The sequence below is a fragment of the Centrocercus urophasianus genome, unplaced genomic scaffold (genome assembly GCF_019232065.1).
Source record: "Centrocercus urophasianus isolate 14NV4802_14NV808 unplaced genomic scaffold, USGS_Curo_1.0 seq_14, whole genome shotgun sequence".
Classification (NCBI taxonomy): Eukaryota; Metazoa; Chordata; class Aves; order Galliformes; family Phasianidae; genus Centrocercus; species Centrocercus urophasianus.
Genome location: NW_024884586.1, coordinates 20,586,559 through 20,601,666, shown reverse-complemented (window position 1 = coordinate 20,601,666; position 15,108 = coordinate 20,586,559). Strand labels below are relative to the sequence as shown.

General features: G+C 39.5%; 1 protein-coding gene across 1 annotated transcript in view; it reads right to left on the bottom strand.

The window, feature by feature from the left end:
* Nucleotides 1–15,108, bottom strand: part of MAP3K9 (mitogen-activated protein kinase kinase kinase 9) — a 105,075-nt gene that overhangs the window by 48,645 nt on the left and 41,322 nt on the right. Inside the window, exons 11-14 of the mRNA XM_042813830.1 lie at nucleotides 13,763–14,551; nucleotides 13,422–13,533; nucleotides 9,958–13,126; nucleotides 374–461 (exon numbers count right to left, since the gene is read on the bottom strand). Coding sequence (XP_042669764.1) covers nucleotides 14,070–14,551 — 482 coding nt within the window. The 3' untranslated portion in view covers nucleotides 374–461; nucleotides 9,958–13,126; nucleotides 13,422–13,533; nucleotides 13,763–14,069. The remainder of the gene's footprint in view (nucleotides 1–373; nucleotides 462–9,957; nucleotides 13,127–13,421; nucleotides 13,534–13,762; nucleotides 14,552–15,108) is intronic.

The window sequence follows — 15,108 nt, the reverse complement described above, 5'->3', positions numbered from 1 at the left end:
GCACTGGTAGGAATGTTCCCATACAGTTTGAGCATGGAAACAGTTTTTTCCTGGGAATCCACTGTGCAGTCGCCAGAGGCTGCCAAGCTGAACGTTGGTGTTATTTTAAGCCTTGTTCCCAGATGTAACAGCATTATGTTAACCAAAAGCCTTTCTTCTAGAATGGAAGAAAACTATGCAAGCAGGATGGTGACTTTCAGAGAGAATTAGTGTCATTGGCGTGAAATTAATCCAGGCTTTATCACAGCTGATGAATCCTATATACCTTGTATGTTCAAATCAATGTATTTTGCCTATCCTTTTTTGATTAAAAAAAAAGAAAAAAAAAAAGAAAAAAAAGAAAAAAAAAAGAAACAATACTTAATGCACATACCTGTGACAGCAGCGTGATGCCGAGATGCAGATGAATCCCTTGTTCTTCCTTGCACAGGACAAATTAGTGGCACCATCACCAAGCTGTACTGAAAGCCAAAGGCAGGGACACACCTGAGATTGTGCACAGAGATGATCTGTAAGGGATACCAAGTGTCAGACTGACACAGGGTAGGAGACCAAATGGAACACGTAGGTTTGATTCATCTGTGACCAGGCAGCCAGCCCTCTGCACAGACCCAAGTGCCAGCCTGAGTTACTTCTCAGCTTACTGCCTTTCTGATGAGAACTCAGGTCCAGGCAGAGTACTCCAGCCACACAGAGGGAGCTGGGCAAAGCAAAAGCTGTTCTAACACTCCTATTGGTAAGACACACAACATATTATTGGTGCCCAAAGGCTGTCATGGTAGCTTGTCTCACCTCCTTCTGGTCCTGAAACTCCTCAACTCTTCTCATACTGAATAGATATTAAGGGCACTTACATCTTGAAGACAACTTAGATATAAAGCCAGGAAAGTTTTGCATAAGTAGCAACTATTACACCGAATTCCTAGGTTTTCTAGACACTGCTTTCAGTTTTGAGCCTGCCACTTTCTTTTTTGGTTTTAAGATCAATTCCACATTTTAGTTTTAAGAGAAAGAATCTGTGATCAAGCAGCAGACAACAGATGCTGTAATGGCTGTTGAAAAATGCTGAAAACTAAGTTACTCTGAGGACATTTCAGAGTTAAGAAGACAACACTGGACTCCTCACCCATATCTCTAGACAGGAGGAGAATGAGGGATATTGCCTGAAATTGCATTGCTCAAAGATGTACATAAATGAAGGAGAAAAGTGGCTGTCCCATCTTGCGTGCAATTTGTGAAAGAAAAAGTACTTCAGGCTGAACTAGAACAGTGGTCTGCAAGAACAGTGTAGTCCTAATATCAGGGCTGCAAGAAATTAGTTGGCAAACATCATTATGACCAACTGCTACAGAGAAAGCATTCTGATTCAAGGAAAACAAAGACTGAAAACTGCATTGAAGAGAAGAAACCCAGTCATTAATGGTTTTGGGTCTCATTTGTCTGAAGTAGAAACACTGTGTATGGAAGGTGCAGGAGTGGCTTCTTTCTCCATACACAGCAAAAGCTGAGGTTCTGAATCCCCAAGCAGCCATGAGAGCCTCCTGGGTCCTGTTCCTCCTAATACTCCTCCTTGGCTCTGGTTGCATTTTATTACAGCAATGAACTACAGAACTAGACCAACACTAACCAAGACAATTATGAGCTACAGTGAAGTAGGCTTTGCCTATATAAATAGCACAATCATAGTTCTGCTCTACTTTATGATAGAGCAATATCAGTTGATCCAAACTCTTCCCACTATACTGGGATTTGTTGTTAAATTAATAAGGCCTTAATGGTAAGTCACAAGACATTTAATAAGATTTCTCATTAAGTAGTAAAGAGCCAGAAGTCCAAGCATGAGGATAAGTCTTATTAAGACAGTGATGTTTGTTATTACCATGCTCACTCAGCATTTTTTCTAAAGCCTGAAGTCTCCTTAAGTTTGGATACCAACCTACCTGCAAACTTTTCATGGTAACAATTAATTAGGTTCTTGCTAAGACTAACTTTAGTGGGACGGCTTCTCCCCTGTGCAACAATGGCCAAGCATGTCAAAAGTGAATTAAAAACAGCAGAACAATGCTACCTTTATACGATATGCAGCTCACATAGGAAAGCTCACTCCTATCACATTGGAAAGATTAGGCTCACTCCCACTCATCTGCTTGGTCTTAGAATGCTCCTAGAAGTAGTATCAAGGTATGTGGTGAGCTCTGAATGCACCACTTCATACTATTCCAGCACCTGTCATCTAGTATTGTAACAATGTAATATGTGATTATTTCCTCCCTCACGCATACATAACATACATACACATAAAGGCTAAAAGATTTGTTCTGGAATTTGTATTACCAACCCCTACCTACACATCAAGAAAATAAAAACTAATGTTACTCACCCCAAAACACCCACTGATGTTTATTTTGTGCCCACAGAGATCCTGGCAACTTTTATTTAGGACCCTCTTTTTCTGATAGTAGTTAGATACCTCTGCTTAAGAAAATTCTAGGTTTACGTTCTCATGTAGCGCGTTGTGATCCTGCCATTTTCTACAGGAGCTGTATTCACAAGCAGAAACTTATCTGCCATAACGCATACAGATTTTTGTCCCTGATGAGGTCAGCCTGAATGTCATGGTAACCTCATAGTTGTGACAGGAGAACAAATCCAGCTAGAACATCAGATTCTTTTAGAATAGAACCATATTATAGCAACTATTACAGAAGGCAGAAATTGTTTAAGCCCAAGGCATTCAAAATCTGGAGGGAAGGTGACTAGAGAAAAGTCATTTCTCAAAGGAAATTATGAAACTTGTAGCACACAGTTATTCCTTAAAAAGATAAAATTAGAATCATAGAATCATAGAATCATAGAATCACCAAGGTTGGAAAAGACCTAAAAGATCACCCAGTCCAACCGTTCACCTATTCCCAATAGCTCCCACTAAACCATGTCCCTCAACACAACATCCAGCCTTTCCTTGAACACCCCCAGGGTCGGTGACTCCACCACCTCCCTGGGCAGTCCATTTGTAACATTACAAGTTACAAAAATTACAAAATTACAAAAGTAATGCCTCCTATCGTATTATGTTGGCCCATGATGTCAGAGGCATGGCAGGTAGTACGACAATAAAGGCTGAACCTTCCATCAAGATTCCATTACATTTTGTTGCTGTGCTGGCAGCAGAGGGACAGCCTGACAAAATGGTGTTTGACATGGAAGGGCATATGAAACAAAGGTGTGTCAATGAATTCCTCCCAGCAGAAAAAATTACACCCACTAACACTCATTCATGTTTGCTGAATGTTTACTGAGACCAAGCAGTGGATGCGAGCACAGTAAGGTGGTGGGTGGTGCATTTAAGTAGTGGTGGCAGTGGTCATCTCCAATGGTGCAGATTTTTATTATTATTATTTTTTTTAATGCAAGTGAGGCATGCAGGCTCTTGTCCACTGCTAGCAAAAATGCATTGCTGCTGACTATGTTGAAAAACATTGTTTTGTAGCTGAGAATTTGCTCTACCAAATTGTGTTATTACGCTCTTTGTATCTGTTGTAGTTTCCATGAAAATAAATAGGAGGCATTACTTTCAGAGCGACCTACATAAGTAATCATGTCAGACAACAGCAAAGTCATAAGCCAGGACTCAAACCCACAGGAATCAAAACCATGTCATCTTTCAGTCTGGCAGCACGTGAAAGAGAGTTTGAAAACTGGTTCAAGCAATGGTATCTTAATAAGGTGGCAAGGACAAAGGCATAACAACAGAAGTAATCTAAACCATCTGCTAAATGTCATCATGCACAAAATGTGTTACTGCATTTGCTACAGATCTAGGCATTCAGACTCATCATCTGGCTAGGATGCTAAATAAAGAGCACAAAAATCTTAAGCTAGCAGAACAGAAATTTTAACCTTAATAAAAGCAATTAAATACCCTGTTCAGAGCTAGATGTTAGCACAGATACTGTATGCCAAGACTGATATCAGACTGTGGATTTCGGACAGATTTCAAAACTCCAGAAAAGCCCAGGACTGGAACAGTTATCAGAACCAAGATGACTAATAAAAAAAAACCAAACCTGTCGTGGCACTGGGAAGAAAATACATGCTCCTCAGAGCAAGGCAATGATACTGCTGTTCTAAACATCTGTTCAAATTATCTAAAGCACAAAGCTAAGAACTCAGGACCTAAAGACAATCACTTTTATAACAGTTTTATTCAAGTCTGTGTGCTCTAGTGTTGAGACAAGGCCTAGATCAGCATTACACTGTAATACAATAATTTTAGCCATTGAACCAAGCCTGCTTGGCATCCTTGGTTTACAATTTACAGTACATCCAAAAAAAAGCAAAGAGAAAAAAAAAATCCCAGAACGCCAACAACTTTCATCAGCTCTTTGCTTTGCTTAAATATTGTTCTATAACATAAAATAATTTAATACAATAAAAAAGAACCGTAATCCAATTACACATAATACATTGACACAGAACAGAGGAAAGATACAGTAGATTATGCACAAGAGTATTCAGTTGATGTGTTACCTACAGTGAAACAAACTGGACATTAATATAATTTAACTATTTAAGTTAGGGTCAGAGGCAACAAAGCCAGGTCACAAATAAAGCTTTTCAAAAAATAATGCAATCTTATTTTCCCCTAAGCTTACTGCTGTACAGAGGCTACAGGAAGGCTCCAACAAATCACTTCATTTGACAACATTTCATCACACAAACAAGAATAACCTTGGTGGCCTCTGTTATCTTACTCAACTCTGGGGTACATTACCATTTGCTAATGCAACTGCTTCATTGCAGGTTATTTGGGCAAAAACACACCTTCAGGTGCTACTTCCATAGTAAAAGACTTTTGAACATCATGAACAGAAGACATACAGAGGTCTCCAAAAATGGACTGGAAATACTTCAGCCATCAGATGAATCCCAGTCCTGCAGAGATTGGAGCTCCTTACAAAGTACCTAACACTTTTCACACAGGGATTTCAACACAAGCAGGAACTATCCCATACCTCAAAAAAAAATGGACATGGGCGTACGATCTTACACTGGAGTCAACTACTCACCTGGTTCTTCAGATTTGACAACACTGTACCTAGGAAATTCAGGTCACTGTTTTTTGCAACTGGCTTTAAACAGAAGCAGGAACAGATCCACAATTAATAAGGCAAAAGAAAGATGTAGCTTATAAAAAGAGGGAGGAAATACATTCTCTGGCTGTGAAATTCAGACTTTCAAAGCCACAGAAGAGATACTGTTAAAATCACAGGTAGTTTCCCTGATTTTTCCACCACTACTGCCCCTCCCCACTCCATATAAGCCTCTCAACTGAAGTCAGGCAAAATATCTCCAATATTCCCAGTTTGTTCTGAATTTATGACAAAGAAGTCATATATATCAGCATGAAGTGCTGGGCCAACAGCTGGCAAGCAAGAGTCCAAGAACCCTAACAATAACAGTAGACACTGATCACTTCCACATTTGTCAAATCTGTACACTAACCTGGAAGGCTGCATTTCTGAAATGAAAAAGCCTGAGAAAATACTTCAGGTTAAATCAAAATCTGTACACGCAGCCTCCACACACCATTTACTGCCCCCTCTGAAGCCAGCAGTCTGCTAGTGCAGAAGTTATCGATCTCTCCTGTGTCAGAAAATATTCTCAAAGCTTTCCCTGTTTATGGTAAGAACTAGCGATCAAATAGGATGGAAAATGCAGGCATGGAAAGGCCACGTAAGTCAGAGCAAATCGAGCCTGCATTTACCCAAAGGCTTGTGAAGGAACTCCCTCTGACAAAATATGGAGACTGGTCCTTCACCATTAATCTCTACAAGACAACCCCCCAGATCAGATCATAACAGCTTTGCTGACTTGAGGTTTTGTGCATTTAGCCCCATAGATACATTCCATTGATTTCGGTGATGTTTAAGTATGCTTTCTTGAATTGAGACCTCTTCCCCTCCTAGTTACAAGACAGTACCCTACATATAAACTTTTACTACTATATGTTTTTGGCTTTACACGATTTAATATAAAAACTGCCAAATAGGAGAGGCACTGGTGCCTGTTGACATTAAGCAGATACAGGTACATTCTCCACTTTTTCAGCTGTCTCGCAGAGACCTACGCTGCAGAAGAATGTTTTTTACTCTCTGCAAAGACCACTGGCACAACTCAGCTGTTCAATCGGTAAGCATTGGTATGTTTTCTTTTTTTTTTCTGCTGCTTTACTTTTTATATAGTCTAGGATTTCTGGATGTTATGGTTGCCAAGATAACCTTGAAAACAGAGCAATGGCAGAACTAATGTAATAACATCTGTTTGAGATGCAGCGTGAAAAATCAGCTCAGAGGTACTAGCTGCCCTATTCAGACACAAACGCTAACTATGATGACATTTTAAGAGCCACTCACCAAAGCATGCAAGGCAGAAATAGAAGCTTACTGTGAATATCTGGACAATTAGTCAGGAGAGACAACTCGTTTTGCAACGCAAAGTGGGACTAGGAGAAAACATTACTTTACCCCCCAAAATAATCAAAAGTAGCCGCATCCCCAAGAACTCAAGGAAAGCGTTCAGCTCTTCTCCAGCTGTAGTTAAACTCAATAAGATAAGTGTGCAATTGAGCAATGCCAGATAATAATCAGAGGACACGTTTGTTTTGAAACTTAATAACAAGTAGTTAAATATAAGGCTTCCCAAACTTGCTTGTTTATATACTAAAATCTTATTTTAGCAGCATTCTCACCAATAAAGCTTGGAAAAACACCGGTATGTCTTCCTGCTCCACTATAACCTCTGCTGCTGGCTGAGTGATAAGGAAATACATTAGGACACGGCTATAGCAATGATTCTTCTTTCTTGGACTCACACCTCTCTCCTCCTGCTACAAGGCAAAGATAATTTTACTCAGCATCTGTTCTTGAGAAAATGCTAAACTGGAACAATCAAGGTAGGACAAGGAGACAGTGTCAATCACTCCTAAATAACGTAAATACTTTGTCTTGGTCTTATGCCAGGGCTTCAGTCAAAAAAATTTTTTATGAAAATCCATGAGCTCTCACTGTATGGAAGCTAAAATTCAAGCACGGTCAAGATCCTAGAGAATTACTTCTGAATAGTGGAGGGACATTTTCCCCCACCATTATTATCTTTCAAATATCCTTCTCTAAGCAAATGCAACTTTGGCATTCCTCCTGCAGATCTGTTCTAGGTCCACATTTGCTAGATACACATCTATCTGACCCCATCAGCTACAGACCTAACAGTAGCCCACTTCAAGTTGAGCAGAAAAATCCACTATGTTACACAGTAAAAACGTGTCATTGTTTCTTAAAATGAGCTATAGTTGACTATACACACACCATTAGCACTCAGATACAAGAGCTGCATTAGAATCAAATATATTCCACAGGCAACCTGATCTAGCTGTGGATGTCCCTGTTCACTGCAGGAGATTTGGACTAGATGGCCTTCAGAGTCCCTTGCAACACCTAAGGATTCTACAATACTAGGAAAACTACAGTAAATACAAGGGAAACAAGACTGCATATAGGCTCACTTAAAGAGTACATGAGATTATTTAGAAAAAAAAATATGTTCTCAAAAAACATACTTTTACCTTTAAAAGCAGCAGTGACCAGTATGAAACAATCACCTTTTAGATTGGAAATTTAGCTCTTCCACAGGTCAAAAACCATCAGGAAATATACTTTGTGCCTTGTTATTGTTTATTTTGGAGAGTTACATAATAAAAGAATAATCTTAATTTTTGGAAATGAACAGCTGGTTTTATTTTTCCATAAGGAATTTGAATGTCAAAGAGCCAAACACAAGTGTTTTCCTTGGTGCTCTCACCATTCTAGTCTCAATTGTTTATCTAGAGCAATTCTTACAACTTATCCTTTATTTCCACTCCATCTGTACAAATGAGGTAGCTCAGGGTAAAAGAAAACAAATCAACCAGAAACAAAGTCACCACACAATCCTCAAATTCTTCTTTAGGACTCAATTTAACTATGATGCCAATAGGTTACCAAGCAGCTCTTGGTCAGTGTCCTCTGACCACTGTTTAGTACAGTAAGATAGAAAATTTCACCCCTTGTACTGGTTAATTTCTGCTAACCTCCACACTTGTACTTCCCCCACTTGTGTTTTATGCTTCTACCTTGAAAATGTTTTAGGTCAAAGCACAGATAAGATAATGTTGGTTTCTGCCTTCTGCCAAAATACTATGGCAACAAGAACAAATAACTGACAAGAGACAGCCACGGAATCACATATTTAGAATTCTAATTGAGAGATGGAGAGTTAGCAATAGCATACTTGTTTCCACAAGTCAGCAAACTGAAGGACATGGAATGTTGGTATCACTGGTGTTTGGCTGAATGTACGATGAAGAAAACTGCAGTACTGAAAGCTACAACCATGAGTTCCTTCCAGAAAACAACCTAAGGCCCTAGCAAAGATGCACATGAAATAGAAGGCACCTAGCAATACAAGATGCACCTAAAACACACAGATGTAATTCAGAGGCTTAGAAAGACCAGCACAAGTAGCCACACTCAGTAGGCAAAATGATGCTCCTTGTCATTTGGAAACAAAGAAAAAAAAGATTCTATTACTCATGTACAGAAAGAGGTGAAATGTGGCTCTTGTACACAACACTGATGAAGTGTTTTCTACTGGGAAAAAAAAAAAGAGATTCTTATTACAGAGGGACAATAAGAATTCTGGTAGCTATGTGAGACCCCCAACCCAGTCACCAGTGGAAAATTACCTTACAATCAGGCACACACTTCTAAGGTTGGAATGACAGTTTTTAACACATAAAAATAAAGCTGATGAAGGTGATTTCAGAAGCTGTATGTCTCTGATCAGTGGTAATGCTGCTTAAAAAAGCTGAGCATGAGAAAAAACAAAAGCAAATGAACATTAAAACTAAAGCAGGTAACATTCTACCAGTGTATTTAGTAAGATGGGAGTAGCAAAGTAAGCCATAAATGCATTTTGGTACTGCTTTGTGAAACTGTGACAGCAGAGCTGAAGACACAAGTTCTTCTTAAGACTTGTTTGCTAAGCAAAAGAAATAGGAAAATCTAAACCACAGATTAGATATGGAAATACAAAAAACAAGCATTTGGTTAAAATCCCATTCTGTCCAGCCAGATGCAAGAAGAGAGTCTGTGCCAAGCACCTTATTCTAATCTTCCAAAGTAAACTATGAAGAAAAACATAGGAAGGCATTCTTTCTTAAAGATACCTTAATAATATAATGAACCAAAGTGTTTATGAAGTCATAAAGTTATCCTTCATGACAGCATATTTCAGTTTTGTTTGTGCACAGGCTGTATTCATTGCTTGTTTGTAAATAATCTTTTAACATATGCCTCTCCTGTCACTGTTAGCATCCAGTTTTACCCAAATTACAACCTTAAACAAGTTATAAGTATAGAAGCAAAGGAAGGCAACTACCCTATAGTAAAAGGGATCAGAAATTTTCATTTCTAACGGTCCCCTTGTTTTATGTCAGAAGAAAGATCTATATCACTATGCAAGATAAGACTTCCTATTTTCCATAGAGCTGATTGAGTTTTTAAGAATATTTCCAAAACACACAGAAAATATTAGAAACTAATAACCATCTTTTTTCCAAGAAGAAAATTTTCAAAAAAAACCCAAAGAAATAAACATTAATATTAGCTTAGAGATACTTATAAAGGCAACAAGCCAACACTGAATTCTGGGATATAGTAATTAGGTTTGGTTCCGCACATCTAATCGGTCTTCAGATCCCATATTCATTCCATAGAAGTGAATTAAGTTCAAATAAAAGTTAAATAAAAGATAGAAAGGTGGTGGTTCACGTTAGGAGGTTTCCTGTGATTTACTATTTAATAAAGCACTCCAAATGGCAAAGACCTCTCTTTACTTGACCATTAATTACTGCCTCACCTTCAGCTGAATGAGAGGTATCCAGTTTCATCCAGTAACATCTCTACGCAGCACTGTCCACAAGTCTTAAGATAACAGCATGCTATGAAGAGGAAGGCAACTACTCCCATTCCTAGAGGTACAGAAAAATACATCATAAAAGCATACCAAACCCAAAGGTCTTTCTACATCACTAATGAAAATTTTACTTTGAAAATACTCATTCTGTTAAGAAAAACCAATACAAAAAGAATATTTTCATTGAGGTTCCCTGGCCCGCACTGAATATGAATCTGCTGCAGCAATAATCTGAAGGAAAAAGGGTACCTACAAAAAGTTACATTTGCACCTCAGAGAAGGCTCATAGGAGATAAGATCTACTTGATGGTGAAACAGAGCACTGTGCAGTCCATAGGAAGCAACAATATTACAAAGAATCCATAACCATCCATAATTTTTTAGCTTTGACACAAAAGCTTTCTTCTCTCTATCTGTCCCACATTCAATTTCTGTGAAACCAGTAGAAATTTTTTTTTTTTCAAGTAATTTTTTTGCAGTGTTGCTAGGTCTGTGCTTTCCTCTCAATTTTACAGGGAAAACAGGCAGACTGCTAGACAGCATAGAGCTGGCAAACATATTCTAAATAAGTCAATTACATAAATTAGTGATATATATATTACCAGTCAACTATTTAAAATAAAACATGTATTTCCAAATCTGAAAAATTTCACAGCAATAACATTTTGTAATTGATACTAAGACTAATGAGGTTATTTCTTCTTTGTGAGCTCTAAAAACTTTAATATGTTTTACTCCTCTCTTTTATCATTGTTTTAGGCTGCTCAGTAAATTTGTGCTCGTGTTCTCTTTTTCTCAGCAGAAAGTGCAACCTATTCACGTATTTAAGGGTATTTTACAGCAAGATTTTCACCATTTTCCTCAAGAACTCCAGGTTCTTGATGTACTAGCAGGTATATCAATATAATAATGAAATTTTTGTCTCACTGACAAATAAATGAAAGTCAGTAGACAAAAAAAGGTATGTGAGCTTTCTGACTGGCTCAGATTTTCTTGGTATATAGTGGACTAGAGTGAACTCTGGGACTTGGGGCACCTCACTGCCTAGAGCCGGGAAGGAAAAGGAAACAAACAGAATAAGACAGGAGAGTAATCAAACCAGTACACGATAGATGGATAACCGAAAAGGTTACAAACTAGCTTTAACATTCAGATGGCCTCTGGGCCTCAAGGCACCAGTGGCAACAGCTTTCAGGATGCATACAGTAAAACACATGACTTTGCCTTGAGAGCCCTCTGCCTGTCAGAAAGTATCCTACCACCTGCTGAAGTAAACAGCTTTGTTTTACAACAGATTCCTCTTCCTTGGTATCCTCAGGTAAGTTACAGGACTCCAAACTGGAAAGCTTATTTAGGGGTTGATGCCCAGAGTCAATCTTGTTTTTATCTCACATGCTGGATTCGATTAAGATAATTGCATCTGAGGAGCATTTAGAAAACACTGTTCCTACCCTGTCTTTCTAGCAGCTTCGTAATAGAGAACATCTAAGCCAGAAACCCTCATCTGGATCCATGACTCTTTGCCAGCGGTGTCAACCAGTTCCTTTACTGTCCATTTGGTGTTAGGGCAGCTGCCCTTTGGCACAAAATCCTCCTATGGTTAGCTATCCATAGCCTTCACCAAGTGGTTATCTAAAAGTGAGAGAGAAGGGCTTCTGACACTTCATTAACTTTCCTATGCAAAAGAGCAATTCTACATCACGTCTTTGCAGAGCAGATGCTTCTTCCCATCACTTTGGAATAATGCTTTTTGCATAGAAAGAACAGCTGATCCAGTTTTGTCTCAGACTTTCAAAAAGGGTAAGGGAGACTGAAAACTAGATAGTTTTAATGTCTTGCTTTATGTTCTTCTGACACAAATTCTGATCAGGCTTCCCTTGAGGTGTTTTTTGCTGGCGTTTGTTTGTTTTTGAAGTTCCTGGATCACACACATGTTGAGGTTTCAGAAATGAAAAACAAAAGGACGAATGCACAAGAAATTAAAAAAAAAAAAAAACCTAAAGGTTTACACTTAACGAAAGTGCCAGAAACATCAATTTTCTTCTTTGCAACACACCAGAGCACCTTGTCTACACAGTCAACAGTCTATCCAGCATTAGCAGCTAGTGTAGCATCATTAAGGCTAGCTCTGGAGAGTTCAGTGGAGTAGGCAGCAAAAAGAAATTCAGACATTAAACAAATTTTGTGGAATGTGAGGAACAAGAAGTCCATGACTTTCCTTGATGGTAACATACTGTGCTTGCTTGCTAAGAAGATACACTTGACCCACAGCAACATGATGCTTTTAGCCCTCAAACTGAATTAAAAATACTAAGGAGAATATTTCCCCACACATGCTGGTTTTTAATATTAAGGTGATAAACATCTAAACGCTCATGTTCTCTGTGCTGCTGCAAGAAAGTACTCATCCACAGTGCCTTCGCAACAGGACTGGACTTCCCTGACAGGAAGGCAGCATTGGCAGCACTGCCAAATCAGTTATTTGCACCCAAATGGTAAGTAGATTAGCAAAATGAGCAAAGATTTGTATAGGAAGAGCTAACAGATAAGCTGTACCCTCAATAAAGCAGACTACCCTAACACACTCATGTAAAAAGGCCACATCCCTTATTTATAATGCCAAAACTGGGAACAAATGAAGCTCTCATTAAACCCAATGACACAGACTTGCTGGGAGCGCAGACACACTTGCAGCCTCTGAAGAAAACTGAGTGTATGCACACATTAGTTGTGTGACTTCCTCCTTCAAGGCAGGAGGTCTTCTTACCCGGTTTTCCTTGACCAGGTAAGAGCTTTTACAAATCTGAACAAATGTTTTACTTGCCTATACTGCCTTCCACACAAAGATCTCAAAGAACATACTACATAGGTCCCACCCCCCTTGTGAGGTAGGTATTATCCCTGTTATTTACAGATGGGAAAATTCAGGCACGGAGAGGTTACATTATTCGCCCAAGGTCACACAGTGAGTCAGTGACTAAAGAAGACAGAATCCAGATGTTCTGATTCCTATTTGCACAATCCAACTACTAACACGCAAGTCTCAATTTCAAAAAAGCCTTGAACAAGTAGCAGCATGCACAGGAACCACCTCGGGTTTACAGGGCCACTCCTAAAAAACATGAGAAACAGGAAGAAAAACAATGAGGGGCATAATTTTCTTTAAAGCTGCGTGTTGCTTGCAGAAGTTAGAGTTCCCGTCCATTTCCCTCCCAAAGCTGAGGCCACTCAACTGTGAGTCTGTGATACAGGGGGACAAAAAAAAGAGGCTAATGGAACCACAGCTAGAAACAAAATAACAGGCTGAAGTAAGTAGTCATAACACCCCCAGTCACTATTTTAAAAGCAAAGGGCCATGAAAAAATAGGGATGAGAGGGTCCTCAAAAGATCATTGAAGTCCACTCACCCTGCCTTGAAGCCAGGACCAACTACACCTACTCATTCCCAACCATCCAGTCTCTTCTCCAAGACCTCCACCAATAGAGACGCCACAGCCTTCCTCAGCAATCCACCTTACACTAGGACATGAACAAAAGAGGGCAAGAAAGAGTAAGACTGCTACTTCTGCTCCTTCAGTGGGGGCACCATGATTCCCAGGCCTATCTAATGACACATTTCAGAGAAGGTAGTCTCCAAATATTTACTTGTTTCTTTCCTGGAATTTTTGGGAAAAATAAATACTGGCAGCTGCTGTATTACAGCATTTGAGTTTTGAAAATACTGATGAATACCAGGATAGATACTTACTGCAAGTGCCAAATCCTACAAGGTCAGTAACAAAGACTTCGATATGATAATTTTAGCTTACTGCAGATACAAACTGCAATAAGGTGACAGGGAAGACTACAGAAAAACCCCACAGCAAAGTCAGCAGCTCTGAGTCGCCAAATTACACCCAACTGCAGACAACAATCAGGCAGTTAAACAACACCTTCAGCAGAGGCAGCACCATACGATCTCCGTAGCATCTAACTCATCTGTCTTCAAAGTGCATTCTCAGTGCAAAAAGTAGAATTGAATTTAGAGGGGCTTACTGTCCCGAGTGAATTTCATACTAAGACCAGAATTCTTGCTTGAGTTCATATGCTGTAGCTTTGTGTGTGTTAAGTTCACTTCTGCATAGCGGAATGGTGCTGTCTTGGCTCTGTCCCTCAGCATCTATGTCCAACAGTGTCCGCTCCTCTACAGGATGACTCCCCTGGAAAGGAAGCAGTGCAGGAAGTCCAGGTCTCTCTTCTACAGTGCTGCTGCTACTAGCAAAACAAGAGTCCAGATTGCTTGGAGTGTCAGTACTTGAACTGTTGGCAGAAGATTCACCCTTGGCATTGCTGGGTGACACAAACCACCAGGGATCAAGCCGCTGCCGGCTGGCTGCGGGCCGAGGCCGAGGCAGGAACTCCAGCGTCTTGGGTCTTTCCAGCGTGGGGTCCTGCTGTGCATTCCATCGTCTCGGGGTTGGAGGAAAAACAAGGTTGGGATCTGGCAGGCGAGGGACCTCATTTGGATCTCTACTTGGACTAGGTGTTTTTAATACACCTATCCAAAACAGAGAATGTGAAAGAAGAGGGAAACATGTTAGATGTCACTTCTAAAAGGTTCCGACAAATCTTATCGTACGTACACTGCGAAAACACTTTCAAAGCAGAAAGCCTCCATTCAGAACCTACAATCTCCATATCTTCAAGACTGAAGAGAATAACTGGTTTCTTTATTCCTATATCGTTCTCAACACATTGTGAAACACCTGATTCACTTGCCTTGCATAGGCAGAGTATTTTGTTCATTCTCTGATTTGTTTTCTTCATTCTCAGACTGCACAGCATGGATTTGACTTCCTATCAGAGGTAAGAACTCTCCAAATCCTTTGGAAGGCACATTATCCATTAAAAGCTTGAATGGATGGGGGAGACACTTGCACAGCAGGATGTGTGACACCTGTTTGCAGTGAGTTAGACCAACTCCCTAGAAGAGTCACTTAACAAAATCTAATGTAGACACTTTGTTTTTCTTGTTTGGTTGTTTTTAAAATAGAACAAAATTTTTCGTGAATATTTTAATGAGTATTAACCCACACCTTACTGCAGACTTCCATT